We start from the raw sequence: 27,597 nt of genomic DNA on the forward strand, positions 1-27,597 counted from the left end.
TTTGACTCCCGCAGGACTCTAATGTCTTTGTCAGTCTTTGACTCCCGCAGGACTCTAATGTCTTTGTCAGTCTTCGTCTGAAGCTGACGCTCCAGGAAAGTGCTACCTAAAATGGACACCTGATTGCTGAGTTCTCACAGCTGTGGGGCCACGCCCCTTTAATTAGTTAACTCTCTGCAGCTGGTGGCCCTCAAAAGGAAATCGAGACTGGCTCCCTCCTGAGTTGTTATTGTCTTTTCAGTGGCACAATGGTTTTACAATTACATGAAACCCTAAGTTATAAAGTTATGAGTTTAACCCTTAATACAGTTACACCTACTCAATAAAGCTCTTAGTAGTGATGGCGAGATGAAGCCTTATGAAGCTTTGAAGCTTTCCAGCCAATTGGTTCGCAAAAGGGTTCATCTCATGAGGCTTCATCATGGGCTTCATTTGAACACAAACCCCCCTGCTGGTCAAAGGGTGTAAAACAGGCAGATTGGACATCTCAACAGTGTGCTCTATCTCATACCGAGTTCCCAATGAGTAAAGCCTTAAAATAACTCTAAACAACGAACATTAAATCCTATTTTCATGTTAACAATATTGTATTTATTCCAGTTGAATGATTGTGAATGAAAAGCCTAAGGAGGCTGGTAAACATTGCAAAGAGGGATTTGTATTCCTTAATAATATTCATAAACTTAACCATGTTGTAGCCGGAGAAAGGCTAAACCATATCAAAGAATACATTTATTAACTACATTATCTCATTTAGCTGTAGCTTTTATAAACAACAACAAATACGTATTGGGCAGTCATTGAACCAGGGACCCTGCGGTCGTGAGTCAACTGCTTTCCAGCTGAGCCACAGCACACACATTAAATCTTCCTGAAAACATTGACACATATGTATTCCTGTATTTATTCATTTATTTGTTTATGTTTTTATTCCTACATTTATTTATGCTTGCATCCATTTACTACTTATTGACATGTTCCAACCTATATGAGTGAGGGTCTCTCTTGATTCCATCGTGTCACCGGGCCCGGGACAGGAAGGATAATGTGATTCTTAGTATACATCCATGGGTATTATGAGCGTTGTGGTTCAACGGTTCAACCGATCTGAATCGCTTCGTGAAGCAGTCACGTGGTATCGACAGGCAGCGAGGCTTCGTTTGTCATCGATGACATCACTGGCACAAAACGATACAAGCCTCGATACATCTCCATCCATCCATCCATCTTCTCCCGCTTATCCGTGGTCGGGTCGCGGGGGTAGCAGTTCCAGCAGAGAGCCCCAAACTTTCTTTTCCCTGGCGACATCAACCAGCTCTGACTGGGGGATCCCAAGGCGCTCCCAGGCCAGCGAAGAGATATAATCCCTCCACCTGGTCCTAGGTCTACCCCTTGGTCTCTTCCCAGCTGGACGTGCCTGGAACACCTCCCTAGGGAGACGCCCAGGTGGCATCCTAACTAGGTGCCCGAACCACCTCAACTGGCTTCTTTCGACGCGAAGGAGGAGCGGCTCAACTCTGAGTCCCTCCCTGATGACCGAACTTCTCACCTTATCTCTAAGGGAGACACCAGCCACCCGGCGGAGGAAACCCATCTCGGCCGCTTGTATCCGCGATCTCGTTCTTTCGGTCATGACCCATCCTTCATGACCATAGGTGAGGGTAGGAACGAAAATGGCCCGGTAGACAGAGAGCTTTGCCTTCTGGCTCAGCTCCCTTTTCGTCACAACGGTGCGGTAAAGCGATTGCAATACCGCTCCCGCTGCTCCGATTCTCCAGCCCATCTCACGCTCCATTGATCCCTCACTCGAGAACAAGACCCCGAGATACTTGAACTCCTTCACTTGGGGTAAGGACTCATTCCCTACTTGGAGTGGACAGTCCATCGGTTTCCTGCTGAGAACCATGGCCTCAGATTTGGAGGTGCTGATCCTCATCCCAGCCGCTTCACACTCGGTTGCGAACCGATCCAGTGAGTGCTGAAGGTCGCAGACCGATGAAGCCATCAGAACCACATCATCTGCAAAAAGCAGTGGTGCAATCCTTAGTCCACCGAACTGCAGACCCCCCCCCCCACGACTACGCCTCGAAATCCGATCCATGTATATTACAAACAGGATTGGTGACAAAGCGCAGCCCTGGCGGAGGCCAACCCTCACTGGAAATGGGTCCGACTTACTGCCGAGGACCCGGACACAGCTCTCGCTTTGGGAGTACAGAGATTGGATGGCCCTGAGTAGAGACCCCCTCACCCCATACTCCCGCAGCACCTCCCACAGTAACTCCCTGGGAACCCGGTCATACGCCTTCTCCAAGTCTACAAAACACATGTAGACCGGATAAGCGTACTCCCAGGCCCCCTCCAGGATCCTTGCGAGAGTAAAAAGCTGATCCGTCGTTCCACGACCAGGACGGAATCCGCATTGTTCCTCCTCAATCTGAGGTTCGACAATCGGCCTGACCCTCCTTTCGAGTACCTTGGAGTAAACTTTCCCGGGGAGGCTGAGTAGTGTGATGCCTCTGTAATTGGCACACACCCTCTGATCCCCCTTTTTGAAAAGGGGGACCACCACCCCGGTCTGCCACTCCTTCGGTACTGTTTCCGACTCTCCGATCTCATCCACCCCCGGGGCTTTGCCACTGTGGAGTTGTTTGACGACCCCAGTGACCTCCCCCCGGGAGATTGGCGTTGATCCCCCGTCATACTCCAGCTCTGCCTCTAACATAGAGGGCGGAGTTGTCGGGTTCAGGAGTTCCTCAAAGTGTTCCTTCCAACGCCCAACACTCCATCAGTTGAGGTCAACAACGTCCCATCCTTACTGTACACAGCTTGGATGGTTCCCTGCTTCCCCCTCCTGAGGTGTCGGACAGTTTTCCAGAACAACTTTGGTGCCGCCCGAAAGTCCTTCTCCATGTCTTCTCCGAACTTCTCCCACACCCGCTGCTTTGCCTCGGCCACGGATGAGGCTGCTGCCCTTCGGGCCTGTCGGTACCTTGCAACTGCCTCGGGAGTCCCCCGGGATAACAAATCCCTGAAGGCCTCCTTCTTCAGTCGGACGGCTTCCCTGACCACCGGTGTCCACCAGGAGGTTCGAGGGTTACCGCCCCTTGAGGCACCTAGGACCTTGAGACCACAGCTCCCCGCCGCGGCTTCGGCAATAGAGGCTTTGAACACCGACCACTCTGGTTCAATGTCCCCAACCTCCACAGGAATGCCCGAAAAGCTCCGCCGGAGGTGTGAGTTGAAGGCCTCCTGAACTTGGGCCTCCTCCAGACGTTCCCAGTTCACCCGAACTACACGTTTGGGCTTACCAGGTCTATCCAGAGGCTTCCCCCGCCACTCGACCCAACTCACCACCAGATGGTGATCAGTTGACAACTCCGCCCCTCTCTTTACCCGAGTGTCCAAAACATACGGCCTCAGGTCCGATGATACGATAACGAAATCGATCATGGACCTTCTGCCTAGGGTGCTCTGGTACCACGTACACTTATGAGCATCCTTATGTTCGAACATGGTGTTTGTTATGGCCAATCCATGACTAGCACAGAAGTCCAGTAACAAACCACCACTCCGGTTCAGATCAGGGGGGCCGTTCCTCCCAATCACGCCCCTCCAAGTGTCTCCATCATTGCCCACATGTGCGTTGAAGTCTCCCAGCAAGACTAAGGAGTCCCCTTCAGGAGCCCCATACAGGACTCTTTCCAGGGTCTCCAAGAAGGCCGAATACTCTGAACTGCTGTTGGGTGCATAAGCACACACAACAGTCAGAGTTTTCCCCCCCATAACCCTCAGGCGTAGGGAGGCGACCCTCTCGTCCACTGGGGTAAACTCCAACAACGAAGCACCTAACCAGAAGTAAGGTTCCAGAGCCGACGCTGTGCGTAGAGGTGAGCCCAACCAGATCCAACTGGTACCGCTCCACCTCCCGCACAAGCTCCGGCTCCTTCCCCCCAGAGAGGTGACGTTCCACGTCCCCAAAGCCAGCTTCTGCCGCCCGGGTCTGGTCCGTCGAGACCCTCCGCTTTCACTGCCACCCTTCTGGCAGCGCACCCGACCCCATCGATGTTTCCCGTAGGTGGTGGGCCCGCGGGACGGAGAAGCGGAGGTGTTGCCCACGTTGCCTTTTCGGGCTGGGCCCGGCCGGGCTCCGTGGCAAGCCCGGCCACCAGACGCTCGCCGACGAGTCCTCCTTCTGGGCCTGGCTCCAGAAGGGGACCCCGGGCTTCCTCCGGGCCGGGTATCCTCACTTCCTGTGTCGTCTTTCATGAGGTCTTTTGAACCAATCTTAGTCTGGCCCCTTGCCTGAGACCAATTTGCCATGGGAGACCCTACCAGGAACACAAGGTTCCAGACAACACAGCCCCAGGTTCATCAGGTTCATCAGCCTCGATACATGCTTCACAAAAAGCTTCGGGGATTACTCGACACACGCTCCGAAGCCTCGGCGCAATACGTAACATCACTAGCTCTTAGTATTCTACAAATGTTTAAATCAAAGTTAACTCTAGCAGTCAGTTAGTTCAGTTTTAAGGTTTCTGTCAAATTAGTTGTCCCAAGTTTCTGCCTGACAGATACTGTAGCGGTTTTGAGATTTAAAATCACAATTTCAATCAGATCAACTACAGAGCATTTATACAGTGAAACAGAAACAGAGAAGTCTGAAACAGAGAAGTCTAAAAACAGAATGTTACTCACACAATTCTAGAAGTCACCAGTTGTTATCCTGTCCAATTGTTTTACATTTTTTCATCATGACTTCACGGTTAGTGGAAAATTCTTGGAATCTGGAACCTAACAATATAAAATAATAAACAAACTTTATAGTTTATGCAAACAATTAAGCTCAACTCTTTTGCTTTATGTGTTATTGCACGAGATTAAATTAATTTATGAGGTTTGACTTGAATTACTCCCATGATGATATCTTATAATGAGCTATTTCTCATGGGAACCAGTGTAAATAAAGATTTTTAAATAAATCCACAATCCAGCACTCTAAGCACATATTGATTATAAATATTACACAGATGTTTTTTTGATTGGATAGGAAACAAAGATTAGACTGGGAAAGAAAAAGAGGCGGAGAGATGACTGTTTGAATTTTAGCTACATTTCTAACAACCACTGCCGTTTTAACCCTGAAGCGAGCAGTACCATTAACACATAGTCATGCAACTTAACACTTTTAGAATAAAGTGAACCTAAGTTCCATTACAGAAGCCTTAGTAGTTTTTGTTTCACCTCAACAGTTGACATAAGCAAGATCATCAATCACAAGTCACAGCCTGATCCAGAATGTACTTGTTACTTGTCAAAGCCCTCCAGCTGTGTTTCACATTTTAGTGATCTGTTGTGAGATGTTTCTCGACCTGTAGGACAGGTTTCCTCAGGTTTTATCACCTGTATAACAAAGATGAAGTTTAAGAAAAGGAATTAGTTGACAAAACAAAAACATATATTGACTTTTTCAAGACATCTCTGTCATCATATTAACCGTTTTACTATTTACCTTTTGTACACAACCTCACCTTCTTATACTTTTTTCAAACTTTCAGGATGAATATCGGTTTCTATGTGCCATCTCGGTATCATCAGTACTGCTATTACCTTGCTTTGGGAGTGGTCACTTCATCGTAAAGGCAGTTCTTTTATGAAATAAGAGTAATTACAAAGAGCAGTTTCTTGTGCGCCATGATGGCTGAGGAAGTCTGCTGTCTGCCTTTTCTCGTACTTTAAGTAACTCCCTTCCTCTGCCTCCCCTGGCAGCTCCACACTCTGAGACTGGATTGACTGGAGAGATTAGGCAGCCTCCGGATATCGCACTGTCAGCAACAACAAGGCAAGACTGTTCAGTACATCTAACATTTACACTGTGCTCACTAGATACAGGCCACAGTTAAGACAAGTTGTTGTCCCACTGACACACACACACAGATATTTGCTCGTGTATGTAGTACGTACTGTACATATATGCAGCGATGTGTAAAAAGCCTCTGAACCAGCACCCAGACCATAAAACTGTAAGACGCCTCCGGAGGAAAATCTAAATGCAAAAATCAATAGTGAGCTCTTTGTCATGTTTGCATAGCATGCTGCATCAATTTTCACAATAAGCAGTCAGAAGTGCTTGGCAACAAGAACAGAACACTGAATAATACAATCCAGCAGTATTGATTTTAAAGAACGCTGCACGTCATAAAAGACTTCATGTTAATTTGCTCTGGGATGTGTTTGAAAGGGCTTTACGTTATTTGCAGAGTTAATTAACTGACTGTTAGGAGGCGTCTTAACTTGATACTGTTCCACAGATGGGGAAACTAGCAAAAATATGTTTTGTTGAGGGATAATCATTTTAAGCAGTGAATATTAACATGTTGATAAACACAGTTGTGGTGTTTCTTGATTTTGTTGCCAATGCCAACCTCCCATGAAGAACAGCAGCAACAGTCGTTTCACCAAACCACCAAAAACATTTCTTTATGTTCATGTTACATTTTCTGGCTTTGTCAATAACGGTCTCCTAACCTGAAAGAAGAAGTTATTTTAACCCAAACCATGATCTTTCGCTTAAGTTAACCTTGGTGTTGTACTTGGTTAATTTATTCGTCATTTCTTGGAGTCATTATTTTAGTGCATAATCATAAATATTTCACCAATTATGAAATATTAATTGAGCAACATCAAGAATGTAAAACATTGCTAGAATAAGAACAAGGTGTGCAGGTATTAAGGAAACTGTAGAGTTTTACTTTCTGGTTTCCCCCGTCTTTTAGGAAAGACCATTTTAATATCCTTTTGATCATGCCTGTAACAATTAAAATACAAGACGGACAATAATGCTGAAGAGATTCAGGTCACTAATGCTCATTTGTGTCTGTACATTTCTCAGCTATACAAATCACTCCCCAAACCTTGGAGAAAAACATTGAAAAAAAGAAGCTCTCAATCCTCCCAACTCTTTATCAGTCGGTCAGCATCTGTCCGGACCTGACCTGATTACCGAGAAAGTAGGTCTGAATTTAACCCTCATTGTTGTCTCACATGAAAGAACACAGCTGGAAATCAGCCCCTCACTCTTCATTGTGCAGGTTTGGCACAGTTAAAAAGGAACTGTGAGCATGTGTCGGGTCCTATATGTTCTGCTTTTTTTTAGATTTGACATGTGGGCAGTTTTATGAATTTCAGTGGCCATTTTGATCAGTTCTTTCTAGGGCCAATTGTGGCTCAGGAATTGGCTCTAGTTAGTGTAGGGTCCTCAAAAGGATAGAACATACAAATGCTTCTATTATGATCTTGGTTTAATCAACTATCCATCCATGCAGCTATGACCAAACGTATTGATCTCTACCAGAAAATGCAGTTTTACACATTTGCTTGGTTAAAAACCCATTTTCATGGTGCAGAGCTTTGCTTGGCCAATTATCTATAGATTACTGCAATAAAACAAGTGCTGCTGTCGGAGCCACATTGATTGGGGTAATAATGACCTCGCTTGCGATCATTGATTGCAGATGAACATACCAGTTTAAAATGAAAACTGAAATGAGTTATAAGTAAAAGCATCTTCTTTTTCTGTGAGCTAAGGCTGTCAGTGCTGTCAGGCATGATTCAATGGAGGCTTGTTTTCACCGAAGGAGCAGCATTCATCTTATGTAATGATTGATTTCTAGTGAAGTGAGTGCTTGATTTGAATGGAGCGCACTCCCGTAGTGAACCTGGGACGGGAACCCCTGTGGAGCTGTCTGTCAGGCCCTATGTGGCCCCTGCATATAGCACATTGATCAGAGCGGTTCGATCCCGAGCATAATGGATGTGAGAACACACCTCACTGCTGAGGCTTATGAGGTCTCTTTATTGGTAGTCTGGGGAGCTGACATGTCAGAGTTACAGTCAGTGCAGAGAATCCGTCCTACATTTACATGTACATCATTAAAGCCTCAGCCATTTCACTGGAGGTTTACTATCAGTGTGTGGCCTCTTGGATTAGTGCAGACTAGTGAAATATGCACCGTGTTCCTGAAAAGACAAAAGCAATCTGCACAATCAATAAATCTTTCAATATGTCCTGCCATGTTATTGCTATACCTCTAGGGACGGCTGTGTCTGTCTGTTGATTTACAACTGCAATACAGACTGAAATATCATTCTCTACAATTAGGGCTGGGCAGTATGACAAAAGGTGCACATTTACATACTTATTTTATGATTTATGATTGAATAGGGGACTCCGTTCACTGCACACAGCTCGAGCGCCCTTCTCCACTTTTTCAACGGTATTGGGGTATATAATAATAATAATATATTTAATTTATATAGCGCTTCTCATCTGCCAAGACAAATCTCGAAGTGCTTCACAACAAGGGATACTGATACGCTTTGAGATAATAAAAGACAAATAATTGTAATAATAATAAGAAATCAAAAAATAAAATAGAGTACAAAAATAAAAGTCGGAGATAGCGATAAAAATGGCAGTACTCCAGGTGTACCGTGCTCAAAGTTTATTCGAAGGCCTGCCGAAAGAAGAGGGTCTTAAGGCCGGTTTTGAAGACCTCGGTGGAAGGGGCAGATCTCAGCTGATCTGGGAGGGAGTTCCAGAGGCGCGGGGCGAATGAGCAGAAGGCTCGGTCTCCCATTGTTCGGAGACGTGTGCGGGGGATGTAGAGAAGAGGAGCGTGGCTGGAGCGGAGAGAGCGGGTAGATGTCTGGGTATGAATGAGGTCACAGAGGTATTTTGGGCTTTGTCCATTCAGGGATCTGTACGTGAGGAGCAGAACCTTGAACTGGATCCTGTAGTGGACTGGGAGCCAGTGTAGTTTTGCAAGTATGGGGGTTATGTGTGCTGACCTTTTTGTACCGGTGAGAACTCTGGCTGTGCTGTTCTGGACTAGTTGCAAGCGGTTGATGGATTTGGCTGGGAGACCGGAGAGGAGTGCATTGCAGTAATCTAGTCTCGAGAAGACTCGTCTTGAACCAGTTTTTTGATGTCATCAGTTGAGAGTGAGGGCTTCAGTCGGGAAATGTTTTTCAGGTGAAAGAAGGAGGTCTTGGTGATATGTTTGATGTGGGCTTGGAAAGACAGAGTGGGGTCAAACCTCACACCGAGGTTGGTGACAACGGAGGAGAGAGGAATGAGCTGACCATCAAGGGAGGGGCTGATGTTGGCGGTCTTGGCAAGCTGGACGGTGGTGCCTATCAGGATTGCCTCCGTCTTGCTGCTGTTGAGCTGAAGGTAGTTGGTGGTCATCCAGGAGCGGATGTCTTCCAGGCAGGTGTTTAGTGTTTGGATAGTGATGGTATTGGGTTGTGTTTTGATGTAGACCTGAGTGTCGTCGGCATAGCAGTGGAAGTTGATGTTATGTTGTCTGATGATATGACCCAGAGGTAATAGATAGATTAAAAACAGGATCGGCCCCAGCACTGAGCCCTGTGGGACCCCGCATGTGACTGCGGTGTCGTCAGACCTGGAACCCCCCAGAGACACGTGGTACTTCCGGTTGGTGAGGTAGCTTGAGAACCACTTCAGAGCCGTGTCCGTCACCCTGGTGTAGGTCTCGAGGCGGTGGAGGAGGATGGTATGGTCCACTGTGTCGAAAGCCGCACTCAGGTCAAGAAGGACCAGGATGCTGGGTGACCCAGAGTCGGCTGCCATCAGTAGGTCGTTGGCTACTTTTATTAGGGCTGTTTCTGTACTGTGTGCAGGGCGGAAACCTGATTGGAAGGTCTCATACATGTCATTGTCAGACAGATGAGACTGGAGCTGTGCGGCCACGACCTTCTCAAGTACTTTGGCAAGGAACGGGAGGTTGGAGATAGGTCTGTAGTTGGAGAGGAGTTCTCGATATATATATATATATGAAAAATGATGGTATAAAGTTCACGGTATTCGGTAATAAAAGGTATACCGCCCAGCACTATCTACAACTTAGATTAGTTTAAAAATGTAAAATACATTTATATTGTTCTTGAATGGATCTCACTGACTTTATTCAAGTGCCAACAGCAGGTTGATATTTTTCGGTTTGGATTGCAATAGGTCAGAAAAGGAAGCCACATTTACACTTTAGTATGATTTTAAAGTATAAACAGACAACTATTGATCCTTTTTTCACCCTTTGTGTTACCAATTGATAATATTGGATAATTGAGTCTCTAGACCAAGGCTTCTCAAACTCCGGACCGAGGTCCGGATCCGGACCGAACTGCAAATCAATCCGGACCGAACCCTGTGTCCCATTATAAAAAAATATATATAAAAAAAAAAAATTCTGATGTAAATTAAAGTGGACCTATTATGCTATATTGGAAAAATATGTTGTAGGGCCGTACCTATACTAAACAGTTCACCCATTGTAGCCATCCCTCATACTGCTCAAACCCCTCTTTTGCAGCCCTGTTAGAGAAACGCAGATTTTGGGTCCTTAGCTTGAAAAAAAAAAAAAAGAGAAGGCGGAGCTAATGCCTGATCAGAATTCTACCGGAGATAAAGTTAAATTCTGCTGTGATAAAACGCCATCCTGTTCTAAACCATATCAAAGCTTATTTCTGAAACAGTATGGAGCTCAAATGCTTTTTCTCTTGCGGGTTTATCACAAGGTGAATTCCTTTTTTTATTTCCTGCTTTTTAAACACATGTGCTCTACAGTACAGGTTAGCTCTGAGTGTTAGCGAGGCTTGCTAATGTAAACAAAGACGAGATTACGTCCAAAACACGTATTGTTTCTGATAGCAATTTTCTGTGGGTCCGCTGTCTATTTGACGTCAGATCGGCAGCAACTCTGTATCCGCTCGTTGTACCCCTGTTTTTAAAAGATTTGGGTAAAGAGAGAGGGTTTCATTTTCTGACGCTGCGTGAGTTCCTCGACGCACCGGGGACACATATTTATGTAAAAAAGACATCACAAAGTGCATTTTGCATGATAGGTCTCCTTTAATGTATATTTTGTTGTGTCTGACGCATTGTGAGAATGAACATGCATATATATGTACTTGTGTGCGCGAGCGTGACACGCATTGCAGACCGCAAGTTAACCGCAAGTTTACCTTGACTTTCTAATGCTTCTAATGCCATTTTTGCCGAGGTTCAATTAATTGGCTACAGACAAACAGTGCCATTTCTCCCACTAGTTCAAGACATCATACTGTATGTATGTATTGAATGTGTGTGTGTGTGTGTGTGTGTGTGTGTGTGTGTGTGTGTGTGTGTGTGTGTGTGTGTGTGTGTGTGTGTGTGTGTGTGTGTGTGTGTGTGTGTGTGTGTGTGTGTGTGTGTGTGTGTGTGTGTGTGTGTGTGTGTGTGTGTGTGTGTGTGTGTGTGTGTGTGTGTGTGTGTGTGTGTGTGTGTGTGTGTGTTTGTGTGTACAGGGGCGCCGTTTACTGACAGGCAAGTGCTTGGACCAGAAGGGGGCCCCCAAATAAAGTAGATTAATCCAATCCAATCCAACTTTATTTATATAGCACTTTAAAACCTCCAGACAAAAGTGCTGTACAGAGAGATACATAACATATAAAATCACACAGCTCAGCTCACAAAATATAAAATAAATACATTTAAAATAAAAGATACAAACACAAAACAAACCAGAATAAACGTAACAATTTTAAAATTAAAATAAAAAACATAAAAAAAGATTAAGAAGGTCCACAGCAACGACAACATGAAACACCCTTTTATTTACTGCTATCACATGTCGGGAAACCCCCTCAAGGGGGCCCCATGCATAGCTTGCCGAAACTGTTTCTTAATTTCAGTTTCATTGCTCCGCTCCGGGGGTGGGGTGGGGGACTTTACTGGCATTGATCCGGACCATTGACCTTGTATAAAATTCACAAGTGGACCTTTAACAAAAAAGTTTGAGTACCCCTGCTCTAGACATATTCAAAGCGCTACCAACAACACAGGACACACTGCATTTCCCCCCCCACGTTTGTTTGTTACACTATCTCTGCTACTACTACTCTGGATAGTGACTGCAAAGAACTCACATTGATACTCATTGTTTACTGGTGATAGCTAATTACTTTACTGGAAGATCGTGGCCGGTGACCGACATAATTACGTATTGAATGCGTGGCTTATCAATATTCACCAAGTTGGCATCATTATTCTGTGGCCATCACATCATGCAATCAACATTACTTCAATGAGTTTAAGCAGACAACTTGTCTATTGGCCCTTATCAAGGCAGCCATCAAACATGTCATTGCAGGGTAAACACAGGTGTAATTAAAAACATAAAGTATAGCCCTAATCCATTAAGAATGGCCAGGGCCCTGCTATGGTTGATGCTGTTTCACCCGAATGGCTGTGACACACTAAATACTTAGAATGGGACCATAATTAGTTTTTTATAAAAAAACGCCTGTGTATACCCTGCAGTGACATGTCAAAATTACAGCTGTGAAAAGAGCCTATCGTCACTTAAACAAATTATCACATTAGATGCAATTGAAATGATCACATTTCATAGCCACATAGCACAATACTGTACTTGTTTCTATCTATTTCCATTGGCTATAAGAGACCACTCTACCATGACATTGTCTAGTCCTTGAATGTCAATGACAAGACTCACGTAATGATTAATTGGGAGGTTGTGCAATAATAATGTCTTTCTCTGTTATTATTGCAGCATAGTAATTAAATGGCCACACCCTATGTGAATATCTTAACTTTCTTTAAATGTTTATTATATTTAGCATGCTGTATATATTCATCGATATCCTAAATAATATTAGTATAATTTAAGTTTTATCTGTACTATTCTCTCTGAATACTTATTTACTTTAATTACTCACTACAGCTCCTTGTAGTAATTACAAATGAGACGGTAACTGTAAACCTTTTAATATGGATCAGTAACTATGCATGGCCACAGTGACTGACAGCCTTACAGATAACCTACTGTACTAAAGGTAATCTAATGAGTGTCTCCGTCCTTACAATGATAACCTCATGCTCAGCCTCAGAGTATACACCCACTGCACACTAAGCTGCTCAGGAGCTGAATATGGTAGACATACAGTACATACAGTATATGAGGCTTGTGGAAAAAGCAAGACATGTTTCATTTTGTATGTTTTAGCTAGGGGAAATGTGATTACAGTGTGGGCCAAATGTGGTTCAGAAAAGTGTTCAGTTATGATCCAAACAAGAGCGAAAATATATCAGTTGGAGTAAAATATGTCATAACATTTGAATGTGCATCTATGTCTCTCTCTCTCTGTTCACCTGTCAGGAAGTCAGATTTCTATCTGTATCTCTCCCTCTCTTTCCTGGCTTTATTATTCGGGATGTAGCAGCTGGTTTGGGGATGCTACGCTCTGCATCTTTAGTGGATTACTGCGAGATGAGAAATACTCCTTTTGATATGGAAATTCAACATCCCCAACAAACATAACTGCCTCTCTGAAAAGTGTAGCAGGAATAGTGTGTGCACTATGTTAATAGCTTATGTCAAAAGCTATAGCCACCATGTAAGACAAGCCAAGTATGTCAAAAGATACATAAAGCTCAAAGTAGTGGTACTATTTAGTGACTCATAAAACATGCTGTCTCTCAAGAGTAGTCAACGCAGTTATGTACTAGCTGACATTTTGCAAGAATGCCTTTTTATTCCAAGAATGGATTAATTAAATATATTTACACAATAAAAACATTACATTAACAAATTACACTTTTGCTTTCTGGGAGTCCTTTTGCTCCGGGTTAGAAGGATACTAAATTAGACCAAAACCAAAAGTATTCACTATAAATGGGGGGAAATGGGAGGCGTGTGGTGCAGTGGATTAGTGTGCTGGTGTTCGGATCAGGGGGTCACAGGTTCAAACCCCACTGCAGTCAGCATGTCGTTGTGTCCCTGGGCAAGACACTTCACCCCAAATTGCTCCTGTGGTGATTGCCCACAGTATTGAGTATGTAAGTCGTTTTGGATAAAAGCGTCTAACAAGTAACATGTAATGTAATGTAAATACATTCTTACAGAGAATATTTAGCACGGGACAACCAATAAACAGAGTAGTTATTCACAGATGTAATGTTCTGTAGCAAGACGCAGGCACTTTACTCGGGTCTTGAGGAGCTGCAGTGTTTATTTATGGAGCCACTGAAATCGACTCTGTCTATTTACTACCACTTGACAAGTTTACTGTTAATTTCTCCTCTGCTCCGAGTGCATCCACAGTGTCTGTCTCTGTAGGAGTGTTAGTACTGTATGTGTGTGCGTCTATTGAGTTTTGTTTGGAGTTTGGTGAACTTTGACTCTCACTTAAAAGGTATAATGTTCTACAGCAGGGGTGTCCAAACTACGGCCCGGGGGCCAAATGCGGCTTGAGTATACACTTTGTGTTTCAATCTGAGGCTTCTGTTTTAAGGAATGATCTAAAACCCTTTTTGTAATAAAGTAAATGGAGAGCATCATTTACCTACATTTGATTGATTTTGCTAACTTATAATTTAACTTGAGGTAATATACCACATTTGTTAACGACCTTCAAATGTGTAGCTTATAGGCTTACACCCTTTAAATATGTATAACACCTTATCTCTTAATACAAAGATAATCATTGTTGCACATTTTATGTACATAAAGACTATACAAGTATTTGTATTCTTTAACCAGTTGGTGTGTTGCAATAACAATTGACTTTAACATAAAATAATTGTATTTGAATGAGAAACTAAGCAGATTTATTCAAGAGTGGCAGTAATATGTTGCCATACACTGAGATAACCAGATGTTGAATGTTTTATGTTCTGTCTGAGCTTCTGGCTAATGGAGCTCCCTCCTGGCACAATCAATGATAACCGCCGCTGGCACCAAGTCGGAGTTACCACACCCTGAAACACACACAGAAACACACACACACTTTCACACACACATACGTGCAAAGCTTAACTTTAGCTGTAAGCACCCACAACATGAAACATGTGCACACACCCCTATCAGCCATACTGTCCATCTCTGTCACAGGAAATGGAGTGAGGCTGCAGATTAATGTGTACGGCGGTGTGTAATCCTTCTCTGCTCTTACTCTGAAGACTGTGATGTTGGGAAGGTGGAGTGAAGGGAAGGTGACGAAGGGGAGGATGATGGTCCTGAGTGGAGGACATCATATGTCACTGGAGGTGCTAAAGCTGGTAATCTGTCGTGAGCTTTCACTTAGGGAGACAACTTTGGCAGCTTCGGTAATATATTTTGACTGAACGTCAGCAGGAATGCGTGAATCACAATATTTTTTTCTTTCCTCTAACATATTTACTCAATAATTTAGTTGCCGCCAAGTACAATTTATGGCATTTATAGATCTGCAGTACAGCTCCTCTCTCCTCTCTAATGGTGACATGTAATTACTGTGCAAGTGCAATTACAATTGACTTCTATTATAAGCACATTCAGCATCATCTGTAAATGGCAATTGTCATGTAAATGCCTGATTGTCTTAACTGCACTAAGGTTGGAATGACCATAAATAAAACCTTAATAACACCAGTTTAACTAGTTTGATTATTGCCTTGTGGTTTGATTTGTTTATGCATGTGTTCAGTCAGATTTCATTCAGTGGTTTGATGTTGTGAATATGCCAGAAAGACTGCAGAGTAACTGAAGCAGAACAGTGTTTATGTTCATAAACGGCAGCAAAGCCAGTGGTGATGCAAGTAAACTCTTTTGAAGTAAATTCATCACGCTCTCTCCATCTTCCTTCTCTAATGAATAGTTTCCTGTTTGCTTCCCGACAAGCTTGCAAACATTTACCCAGTGATTACATGGAAATAGTCAAATGTTCACATTCGTTTTTTTGTTCTGATTGTCTCTCTGGCAAGGGTTTTGTTGAAAAAGAAATCAAGAGCTTGATGGATCTCGCCTATTTAAGTATCGGAACGATTAATACATATTTCAGCAAGTTCATTATTTTTACGTGGCATTCTTGATGTAATTTTGAAAATGTCCTGCCAGTAGTTTAAGGATTCTTGGCTTACAAAGTTATTTCTTTCAACGATTGATTATTCAAAACATAATATTGCGATTCTCAAATGTTTTGATATTTTCTAATATCGCATAAGTTAGCAAAATTAGTCAATGACACATACCGTAACACATATTTCACGTAATAATCCCTCTAATTGTGTTATCAAAGGAACATGTTACACTTAAAAAATGAACTTGTCAGTGCTCTCTGCTGGACCAGCTATGTAACAACTCTTTCTATAAATAAAACAAATTCTTCTCGCAGACATATAAGTTGATTACGATAGAGGGATATCTTTGATAAGCAAATATCAGCTGATATATTAGCCTGTGCGATAAAACAGTTTAAGTCTTGTTGTCACTGTCCAAATCATTCAAAGCCAGCTGCAGGTTTTTAAGTGTGTTTCTAATTTAAAAAAAAAAAAATCAGGTGTTCTTTGTGTGAATTTGACACCTGGAGGGTTTTGGCAGTCAGTGGGGGCGTGATACAGATGCTTGCAGTACCAAGCTATTAATAGTTGCCAAGTGTGTATTTGTGTGTGTTGTGTATCAAGTATGTGTTTGATACCGCTCAGCCCTTACCAAAAATGTTTGCTATTTTCTCGAGAGCTTGTCTTTATTGTACATTCAGGTTTAAGGTTGTGACATTATTGCTTCAGGATAAGCCACACAATTTGATTAAAGTTTTAAAATATCAAAATAGATATTTAAGTTGTTTAATCAGACATGTATTGCGCTGGTCCTCATCTATGTGCAAGTATCTTGCCCAGCAGTGACATTGAGTTAGTAGTAGTAGTAGTAGTAGTAGTAGTAGTAGTAGTAGTAGTAGTAGTAGTAGTAGTAGTAGTAGTAGTAGTAGTAGTAGTAGTAGTAGTAGTAGTAGTAGTAGTAGTAGTTCTTGATGGAATATTAAAACATTACCTTGAGATTGAAAAATAATGTTGATGAATCATCCTAATTTTGAGTCAGCTTGTACACGTATGGACTCCAGAAAACACCTACTCAACTCAACTGTCATCTTCTTCCTCCATTTCCTCCCAGTCCAATTCACCAAATAGTCCCAGACAACTGAGCTTTTAGCCTAGTAAAATGTAGGCAGGGGAGAGGGAGTTTAAGGGTGTTTAAAGCGCTATTGGCTTATGTAAACACCAATCAATAACCACAGAGTCCCTCCAAAGCTCGCTGTTTTTAGAGAGGAAAATAAATATGCACGATCAATTAGCATTCTGCTAGCTGTTTCGTTGAATCTTTAAGTCGAAAATGTTTTAAGTTCCTTGTGTCCAGATACTGTCCGTCATCTCTTTGTTTTGATGCCAAGACCTAAGTGACATCCAACAGCATGGTGGTGATCGCATACAGCTTGTCGTGGGGGGGTTAGCAGCTATATCCCCCCCCAGAAGAAAGAACCTGTTGTTCAGAGAAATGACAGCAATCCCTTTCTCTCTGTGCCTCTGTCTGCTCCTCACTTGTTCTTTCATCCTCTCCCTGGTTTCACTGATATCACATTGTTTTCTCGCCCTCCCTACCTCACGCCTGCTTCCCATCACCCACTGTCATTTTTCTCTCCTGTCTGTTTCTCACCCCTCCTTTCTCTGATCTCTCCCTATGTGTCACCCAGGGCTTTTTGTTCCCATTTTCTGCCGTTCTCCCTGATCCACTCCCTCCTGCCTCATTAGCTAGATGTGTCATTGGTGGAGAGCTGTAGCTTGTTGTAGCTGAAAAGGCGTGGTCTTTCTGTCTTTTCAAAGTGTCTCTGTGTCTGTTGAGGCTCCATTCAGACATTTTATTGGTTGGATGTCGTTTGGATTTCCACCTTGTGTGCATGTCTCCTTCTCTTCTTCACTCTACTCTTACACACACACCTCAATCAACCCAGTCGGACAGCCAGTGCCGGGCGCAGTTCTGTTCCAGTTTCCAGTAAGCTGATCCTGCTGGCAGAGGCTACTGGGGAGACTTCCTTTTCTGGAGGGACCTGATGCATCGTGTTAATGATCCTCTCTCTCTCTCTCTCTCTCTCTCTCTCTCTCTCTCTCTCTCTCTCTCTCTCTCCACCCTTCTCTTCCTCCCTCTCTCTTTTCCCCTCACTCTATGTGTCTCTGCTGGAGAGTCTCCTTTCATATCACAACGTCTGAGCTGGGAGCAACCGCAGAAATCTTCCAGCGGGCAGAGTGAGGCGACTGTGTGGATCACGCCCCCCTCTCCTGTGTCAGCCTTACGCTCTTTCACTAACACCATTTCATACTCATTGTCTCTGTCCCTTCTTTCTCTCTTTTCTCACTGTCTCTTTTTGTCGTGCCATTTTCTGGTGCGTCTTTGTCTCTTTCTCTTTTTGTAGAGTGTCTCCAGTCTTCATCCTCAGGTAGGCAGCGCCAAAAGCAGCCGGGAAAACACTCCTTCAGTCTACCTGTCTCTCTCTAATGTTATATTCCTTCCTTTTATCATACAAATCAACATCCTTCTCCTCCTCATCTTCATCCTCCGCCTCTATCTCTCTACTCTTCTCCTGCCTCCACACCCTGCCTCTAAGCGCGCTGGAGAGAGTCGCCAATTGCGCACGGCAAAGGCAGCAAGTGGGAGTGGACCTCGGCGTGCGTGCCTGCAAGTGTGTGTGTGTGTACGAGTGAGTGTCTGTCTGTGAACTCGGAGAGGAAGAGAAGAAGAGGAGGAGGAAGAGGAGGAGGGAGTGAGCATCAGCACAGTCTTCCCAGTCTCTACTCTCTTCACGCGCACTCCCACTCTGCATGGAACAATCCTTCCTTCACTGCTTCTAAATGGACATTTCTGTGGCAATGTTTCTCCAGTGAAGACAGCTGCTGCTTGCCGCTCCCCTCCACAAGCTCCTACATGCTGGATTTAAAAAACAAAGTGAGGAGAGGAACAGGGGGAGATCTCTGAACATGAGTGAGGAAGCTAAGGAGAAAGCAGGCGGCGGAAAAGCAGCCCATCGCAAGAAGAAAGGCAAAAAGGTAGGAGAGAGAAAGAGCTGTGTTTGTCTGAGGGCGCTTGGTTTTGCTCAGTTGTTGCTCAGGGTCAACAAAATATGTTTTGTTTTTTTTGTAGGGGAAGTAAGATGTTGTCGGGTGAGGTGTGAATAATGGGTGAGGTTGAGCCCATGACAAAGTGACTGAAGGCGTGTTTGGTGATGTTGTTGATGGTTTTTATTTAAAGTACAGCCTGTACACCTGGTTGTTTTCCTCTTAATAGTACTCTCAAGTTATTTAAAACCTGTTCAATCTTCCTTAAGCTTGCATGTGGCTCTCAAATGGGGAAGACATTTTTTGTCTCGCCTCACCTGGAATGCTACAAAAGCCCATTGAAAAGCCGTCTGTCAGTCACAAGTCACCATTTATTATTACAATCCCGACGCTACGACTAGTCTGTCTGGGTCTTTTTCTCAAGGTGATTGGCTAAGGGAGCAGTGGTATGTAAAGTGCAGAGAGAGTGTGTATAATGGGAGGCAAGGGGATGTCCTCGGGGGTTAGGGTGGGGGCAGATGAATGCACGCACCACGCAGGCATCAGTAGTACTGTCAAACTCCTCCACAGCTGTGTGTGTGTGTGTGTGTGTGTGTGTGTGTGTGTGTGTGTGTGTGTGTGTGTGTGTGTGTGTGTGTGTGTGTGTGTGTGTGTGTGTGTGTGTGTGTGTGTGTGTGTGTGTGTGTGTGTGTGTGTGTGTGTGTGTGTGTGTGTGTGTGTGTGTGTGTGTGTGTGTGTGTGTGTGTGTGTGTGTGTGTGTGTGTGTGTGTGTGTGTGTGTGTGTGTGTGTGTGTGTGTGTGTGTGTGTGTGTGTGTGTGTGTGTGTGTGTGTCAGGTACATGTATTTTATGTATGCGTGTCTTGTTGTTTTCCTCAGGAGTTGTCATTACGGCTTTTAAATTGAAGCGTTTGAAGCCACTGAAACATGTTTTGACTCATGAAGTGGAATGTGTGTGTGTGTGCTTGTACTTAGGTGTGTGTACTTAACTGTGATTTTCAGTTTGTGGTTTACAGTTAAACACCTTCAGCGTGTCTGTGGGATTAGCATTATGGAGCGAGTTTCTGGCCCTTGCCTCCACTGCTGTTGTGTCAGCGAGGCTCGTCTATGATAAATGTGTTTTGTGCTGGAAGCCACTGATCATACCCAAACAATGTGACAAAATACACCCGCTCACACACACACACACACACACACACACACACACACACACACACACACACACACACACACACACACACACACACACACACACACACACACACACACACACACACACACAGGCAAAGGGTATTTTCCAGATCATTTGAGCTCGGATTGGGCTGACGCTACTCGAGGTGGCCCTGGAGATCAGGGATTAACTGGACAGGGAAAGACCAAAGCAGAGAATGAAGGCACAGTTACAGCCACTATAGGTTTTACACAGCTGAGTGAATCTGTTATTTAGTTTCCCATTAAATGATTTATAGCTGTTGATGTGTGCCGCCCTCAGTGGTGAAGCTGTCAGTCTGGTTCTGTAATGGCAGCGAGAGACAAGATGTTCCAACTATTGACTTCAACAATAAGGACAGAGGGTGTCGTTTTTCTCATACTGATATTCTGAACAATCTGTGCTGTTGTATTTCCTGTAAAGTGTCTCTACTGTAGGCTATTTTTATTATATGGACAGCACTTTGGCTCGACCAAAAATCGTTTATAAATGTGCTATATAAATAAAACTTGATTTGATTTGAAACTTGAATGACATTTGGATTTAAAAGATTGTCACACAGTGAGTGGGCAAAGGGGCTATTTAAAATCACTTACAAGACCAAATCAATTTAATATAACAGTCCAATAATAAAAAAATACAAATGGTTATATTACTTAGGAGAAAATATATATTTCAGATGTATTATATATGTGCAAGGTGGTCGATTCTTTGAAGTTACCAAACTAAATATTTTAAAAAGAGCCAATATCATAGCAATTTCAGATAGTGTTCAATGGCCAAGTTATCAAGCAACAAATATAGCACAGTTTTAGTACAAACTTACACAAAAATATACATCCAAAGAGTTGCACAAAATAGGTATAAATGCGAAAGCCAACTATTATGATAATTGATTAATCATTAGTAGTAATTTTGTATGCAAAAATGGGAGAAAATGCTGCTTACAGCATCTCATAAAAGTAGATTTCCTGCTTGTATCTGTTTTATTTCATATAAAAGTAAAACTACATGTAATAAACCAATCAATTAATCTGAAAAGCAACCAGCACATTAATTAATAATCTAAATAATCATTAGTCGCTGTTTTAAGAACATTTATGGACAAGAAAATGTACAGTAGTGCAGAGTGCAAAGGGTGCTGCTAATATATGGAATGAGTAATGTAACAGGTTGCTTTATGATGCGGGTGGATATGAAAGTATATACAGTGTGCTTAGATCTATCTCTGGTTAAATTGAGATTGAACTATAAATCTTGGTATCTGCTTAAGAAATCCAGTAGTTAAGCCCTTCTTCATTACACAGAGGCAATGAATTATGAATAATATTTTTAAACGGGATGCTAAATATCAGTTTGGAATATCCCAATATTATGAAGACTTAATTATTCTCAACATCATCTCCATATCCCGACGGATTAAGTTAAAAGAGATTGGCTTCAATTCACCAACAGGATTATGACTGAGACCAAAAGTTCTCCGTTGATGTATTTCCCCCAACAAGCCCCGGCCCCTTATCTCTCGCTCACAAGCTCCAGACTGCAGCCATGAAACTGAAGAACAGTGTAACGAAACACTGCATATTAATGCTTTCATACATATGTATGTTGTTTGCTTGTTGTGTGCAAAATGTGCGTCCATTTGTGTCTGTGCTTCACTCAGTGCGCATGTGTGGACAAGATAACTATGCCAGATGTGTAAATGATTGTAGCCATGGCAACTAGTTCCTGCTCTGAGCGATAGATGTCGAGGGTGAGAGAGAGAGAGAGGGGGGTGGGGGGGAGGAGGAGGTGGATCTGGTGAACTTGGTGGCCACAGAACAGAAATATATTTTTCATGAGGCAGCTGCTGTGATGGGGGAAGCTCAAGGATAGAATCAAACATCTTCTGACTGAAGGTCTCAGACTTATCGCGATTATGGCGAGGGTCGTAAATCAACACCATGTCGGGTTTGCCTTTTTGTGGGTGTGTGGGCTTATCTGTGTGTGTGTGTGTGTGTGTGTGTGTGTGTGTGTGTGTGTGTGTGTGTGTGTGTGTGTGTGTGTGTGTGTGTGTGTGTGTGTGTGTGTGTGTGTGTGTGTGTGTGTGTGTGTGTGTGTGTGTGTGTGTGTGTGTGTGTGTGTGTGTGTGTGTGTGTGTGTGTGTGTGTGTGTGTGTGTGTGTCAGTCTAGCTGGTATATTTGAGTGTCTAATAGTGAGTTTGTGTAGCACTTAGATGTTCTTCCCAAATGCTCTATGCTCTATATCTATATGATCTCTGAGAGGCTTAATGATAAGAATGTGATGTAGTGATAGAGATAATGAGGATTACATAACATGCAGACACACAAACAAACACACATTCACGGTATTAAGAGGAATTCAGTTGCATATATTCCCACCACACAGAAGCTGCTGTTGGGTCAAGAAAAACCATTTTTCTCGTGTGTGTGTGTGTGTGTGTGTGTGTGTGTGTGTGTGTGTGTGTGTGTGTGTGTGTGTGTGTGTGTGTGTGTGTGTGTGTGTGTGTGTGTGTGTGTGTGTGTGTGTGTGTGTGTGTGTGTGTGTGTGTGTGTGTGTGTGTGTGTGTGTGTGTGTGTGTGTGTGTGTGTGTGTGTGTGTGTGTGTGTGTGTGTGTGTGTGTGTGTGTGTGTGTGTGTGTGTGCATGAATTAGACTGGGTTCTAGTGAAGTTCAATATAGGACATTTTTCCTGCATTTATAAGACAGAAATAAGGGTGGAAATGTGCCTACAAGATAATACAAAAAGACCAAAGGGCACTATATATAGAAGTATTTCATTTCCACAATCCTAATAACTAAGCTCCACAAAATGCAACTGCTTGAAGGAAAGGAGAAAATTGCTTTTATTAGAAGCACAGTAAAAATACATAATATCTACCCTGACTTGCATAACTCTCTTATATTATTATATTCAGGCTTATACCCAATAAAGAGCAGATAGTCTAAAGCAGTGGGTTGTGAATGGTTGGGGATCTGGTGTGAGCTTGTCAAATGATGAGTCATCTAAACTTAAATGATGGACAGAGAAAGTAGTGCTAAGGATAACTGTACATGTTCCCAACATCAACAGCTTTTCTAATAAAGTCCTCAGCAAAGTAAACAAACCATTATATAAGAGATGCTTACTGTACTCACCAATTCTTTTGAAACGCTAACGTTTTTCTTGGCTTTTACTGTATCTTCCCAAAATAAGCTGCCCTCAGCTGTAAGGCGTGTTGTGCTGTATGTTTACACTTCAGGTGATTGTGTAAGGAAAGGCACTGTGGGCTGTCAGAAAAACCTAAGCAGAGCTGTTTTTGTCAAAAGCACTGAAGGAGGAAGACTGCTGAGAAATAGGGTATCACTGAAACACTGAAATTCTGTCACAGAAAGCCATATTTCTCCACAGTATATTCTGCTGCCATTCCTCAGAGGATATTTCACAGTTAGAAAACAGCTAAAAGCTTCCCTGAGAGGTCATTCACCTGCTGATTTATATTCTTATATAACTAAAACCAAAGCTTTAATAAGAGGTGTTCACCAATCTCGTAACTATAACATGTTTTATAGTAGATAGATCAGCAGCAAAAATGAACACGAGAAAATGAACAGGATGGATAACGTAAGCTTATTTTCGAAATCCTTCCACTTTTTCTGGACTGAATACATGTCTCTTTTGTGTTGCCTCTGCTGTCTCGTTCATAATGAGACCAGGGATGCTCTGCTCTTTGTCTCGGATGGAAAAACCCTGCCAGAGACGGAGAGCCCCGCGTCTGGAGGACTGGTGAAATAAGCTGTTCTGTGACAGTGCCTTCAAAGAGAAATGGCACATCACAACCCCCTAGATAACTGTGAGTGGTGAATGTGCTGATGGAGGATGAGAAATGTGTGCGTGGAGAGAGGCTGAGAGAGAGGGAGAGAAAGAAGACAAAGTGCTGCTTTTGTTTTTCAGATTAGGCTAATGGACTTGGCACAGATGAAATCCTTAAGAGGTGTAGGTAATGCTTCATGGGCTGTTTGGGAAAGAGTGAGTGGAGAGAGGGAAATACAGTAAATACGGCTTACTGCTAAAGAGAGCTGACATACTTAATTGATCAACAAAAAACCTATTTGTAACATTTCAATACCAAATAATGTAATCAATCAATCAATCAATCAATCAATCAATCAATCAATCAATCAATCAATCAATCAATGTTTATTTATATAGCCCAATATCACAAATGTTACATTTGTCTCAGTGGACTTCACAGTTTGTACAGAATATCAGTATGACAATACGACACCCTCTGTCCTTAGACCCTCACATCGTACAAGGAAAAACTTCCGGAGAAAACCCACATTTAAAGGGACCCTATTATGGTTTTTCGGGTTTTCCATTCCCTGTAGTGTGTTATTGAGGGTTTTAGTGCATGTAAATGGTCTACAAAGGCTAAAATCCCAAAGTTCCCTCGAGAGGGAGTTTCTCTCCCACACACTCCCTGCCTGAAGAGCCTCCATTGGACTTCTTTGTTGACATCACTATGCAACACTTGCGCTTCTATTGGCTATCGCTCCAACACATTGTACGTGATAGGCTTAGGGGCGGGAAATCTCTAAACGGTTGACTAATCACAACAGAGCCGGCCAGCTAACCAATCAGAGCAGACTGGGCTCTGGTTTCAGACAGAGGGTGAAAAGAGGTGCTGCATGTGTACAGCTTTACATAAGGCATCACATGTATTTACTTGCCCTAGGATAACTCAGAAACAAGGAATGTGAGGTGATGTGATGGGGAACCACAGGTTAGAGATTTTTTCTGGCCTGTTATCAATATCAATATTTAGGTTCAAAAGATTTCTCGTTTTATGGTTTTGCAAAGGGTTGCCAACAAGCTTGGAATCATTCCCAAAACAGGTGAGGTATAAGTTTGACATTTATGACATTTAAAAGCTTTTTCATGAGTCATTTAGACATTTAACAATATAAAGACCTTTTTGAACACTAAAGCATTGAACATGTAGAGGCACAAAGTACAACATTACTAAGCATAATAGGGCCCTTTAAAGCAAAAATGACAAAGACCACCCAGTTTCAGCTTCCCCAATGTAAGGATTGGCTGTTTTTCTCTTTAGAAATGATTACATACTTGTATAAACTGGATGTATTTGGGTTTTAGACTGTTGGTTGGACAGAACAACACATTTCAAGATGTCACCTTCACCTGTTGGAAACTGTGGTGTACATTTTGTAATATCTTCTATTGCGTAAGAAAATATTCAGCATTTAAAATAATTATTAGTTCCAGAACAAGCACTTAATTAACTCTCGCCATGACATACGGTATGTGTCACTAACCCAATATTATTACAAGAACAACAAATTGTTAAATGTCTAAATGACTCATGAAAAAGCTTTTAAATGTCATAAATGTCAAACTTATACCTCACCTGTTTTGGGAATGATTCCAAGCTTGTTGGCAACCTTTTGCAAAACCATAAAACGAGAAATCTTTTGAACCTAAATATTGATATTGATATCAGGCCAGAACAAATCTCTAACCTGTGGTTCCCCATCACATCATCTCACATTCTTTGTTTCTGAGTTATCCTAGGGGCAGCATATAAATGTGATGCCTTATGTAAAGCTGTACACATGCACATGTACTGCATCAGAGTGAGGAGGTGTAAGTAAGTGTACATGTGTGGTCCTTTGGCAGCTCTATAAATGTATGCATGCATGTGTGTGTATGTTGTATTCCTGCCAGTTCTGTGTGGATGTGCAGTCGGGGAGGTAGCCCGGGCACAGCTGCACGCCCCGGGGTGAGGCCAGAGGGATCGGCCTGTCAGAGCTCCATCACTCTCAGATGAACCCTCTCTTTTCACTGAGAGATGGAGGGAGAAAGGGATGAGGTGAAAAAGAAGACGGATAGTCAGGAGGGATATGGATGGTCAATAAGGAGGTGAAATGGAGGGAGCCGAGAAGTGCAAGTGAGGTGTGAGCTGGGGAGTGACAGAGGAGTAGATGGAAGGAAAGGGGAGAAGGAGGTGTGAAGGAGGAGTGTTTTCTTCTGTCACCCTGCAGCCCCGGAGACCTCCCAATGGCTGTAGGGGAGGTTTGTGTTATGCTTCATACTGCTTGTCAGATGGTCAAAGAGCTTCAGAAAACCCCTCCATGCATCTGTGGTTCAGATGGGAGTATGACAAAGTCAGTAGAGTTTGAACTTCTCCTTTAAGCTTTCTTGTTCCCAGTTACCACGATTTATCTCTCTTATTGTGTCATGCAAGATGAGCAGAAGGCAACATGCACACCACTTGCTTTGTCCTCTTTGTTGCAGGGGATCAATTCCCCTAAATATTCCATGTACAAACAAATTCAACACTGAATATCTTTGAGGAGAGACTGAAATTGTGCAGTGTTATCCTGATTAAAACACATTTATTACATTTCAGCACTCACTTTGTCAGCCAGAGATATTTATTAATTTTCAACGTTTTTCAGCACAACACAGCTCTTATTATTCCTTCCTGTATTCCTTGTTTACTGGTTGACTGGTTTCCTAACTGGCTGACCACCAGTTATTTGACTGACTTCTTGCTAATGGTTCATTGGCTTAATCACAAGTCAGCTTTGTGGATAAAAACCGGAGGCAGCTGTACTCAGACAAAGACCTGCGTTTATATGCTTGAACAGGCTGGAGTATGAATACAAGTATATAGTACACACAAACCGACACACACAGACCACAAATAGAAATAGAGAGGTCACGGCCAACTAACAAGGCTGTTGAACCAGACCTAATCAACAAAAAGTCCTAACAAGGGCTCTCCACTCGTAGCTCTATCCATCCGTCCCTCCACAAACCTCTCCCACCCTCCCTCCATCAACAAAAGCAAGCAATTTGAAGAAATGCCTTGGTGAGTTTTGTCGGCCAGGATGAATCAATACCATTGAGAGCTCAGCGCAATTTAAAATGAGTTTCTCTCTCTGAGAAACAGAGCCTGTGTTGGGTTGGTATCAGATTCTTCTGTCTATTAAACAAACAAGAAACCCTTTTCTGTAATTAGGAAAAGGTCAGGCCTCAGTCTGAATAGTAAACGTCCTCAGAGCATAGTATTTTGAGCATGCTTTTAAACGACATACTGCAAAAAAGCTGCCAATATATATGAATACAAATGCTGAATCACACTTAATTTGAATGCAATAAAGCCAGACTCTTTCAGCTACGGCTGCTTGGTGACCCAGACTGCAATTTATTGGAGCTTTCTACAATGTAATAATGTGTGCCTTCATATCAACAATAGGCCTACTGGTATTATTTCTCTGCTGGCAGTCGCTGCTGCTTGAACCCCGCTGCCTCTTCCGTTTCCCACCGTTCCGTCCGGACTCGCTCTGTTCACTCTTTCCCTTTCCTCTCCTCCAGTCTTCCTCTAAAGACTCCACAGTGCGTGTCAGTAACAGACAGTAAAAGAGAAATTGCCC

The 27,597-nt window shown here is 43.0% G+C and overlaps 1 protein-coding gene across 4 annotated transcripts in view; it reads left to right on the forward strand.

The window, feature by feature from the left end:
- Positions 1-18,093: 18,093 nt before the first annotated feature.
- The window catches only part of LOC117459610 (ankyrin-3-like), a 131,909-nt gene continuing 122,405 nt past the window's right edge, over positions 18,094-27,597 (forward strand). For 2 of the 4 annotated variants that reach the window (XM_071205747.1, XM_071205748.1), the window contains exon 1: positions 18,095-18,937. In XM_071205747.1, coding sequence (XP_071061848.1) covers positions 18,869-18,937 — 69 coding nt within the window. In that variant the 5' untranslated portion in view covers positions 18,095-18,868. Of the gene's footprint in view, positions 18,938-27,597 lie in introns of all 4 variants that reach the window. The other 2 variants (XM_071205744.1, XM_071205743.1) reach the window with 2 other exon arrangements.

The sequence above is a fragment of the Pseudochaenichthys georgianus genome, chromosome 15, assembly GCF_902827115.2.
Source record: "Pseudochaenichthys georgianus chromosome 15, fPseGeo1.2, whole genome shotgun sequence".
In the NCBI taxonomy this organism is placed as follows: domain Eukaryota; kingdom Metazoa; phylum Chordata; class Actinopteri; order Perciformes; family Channichthyidae; genus Pseudochaenichthys; species Pseudochaenichthys georgianus.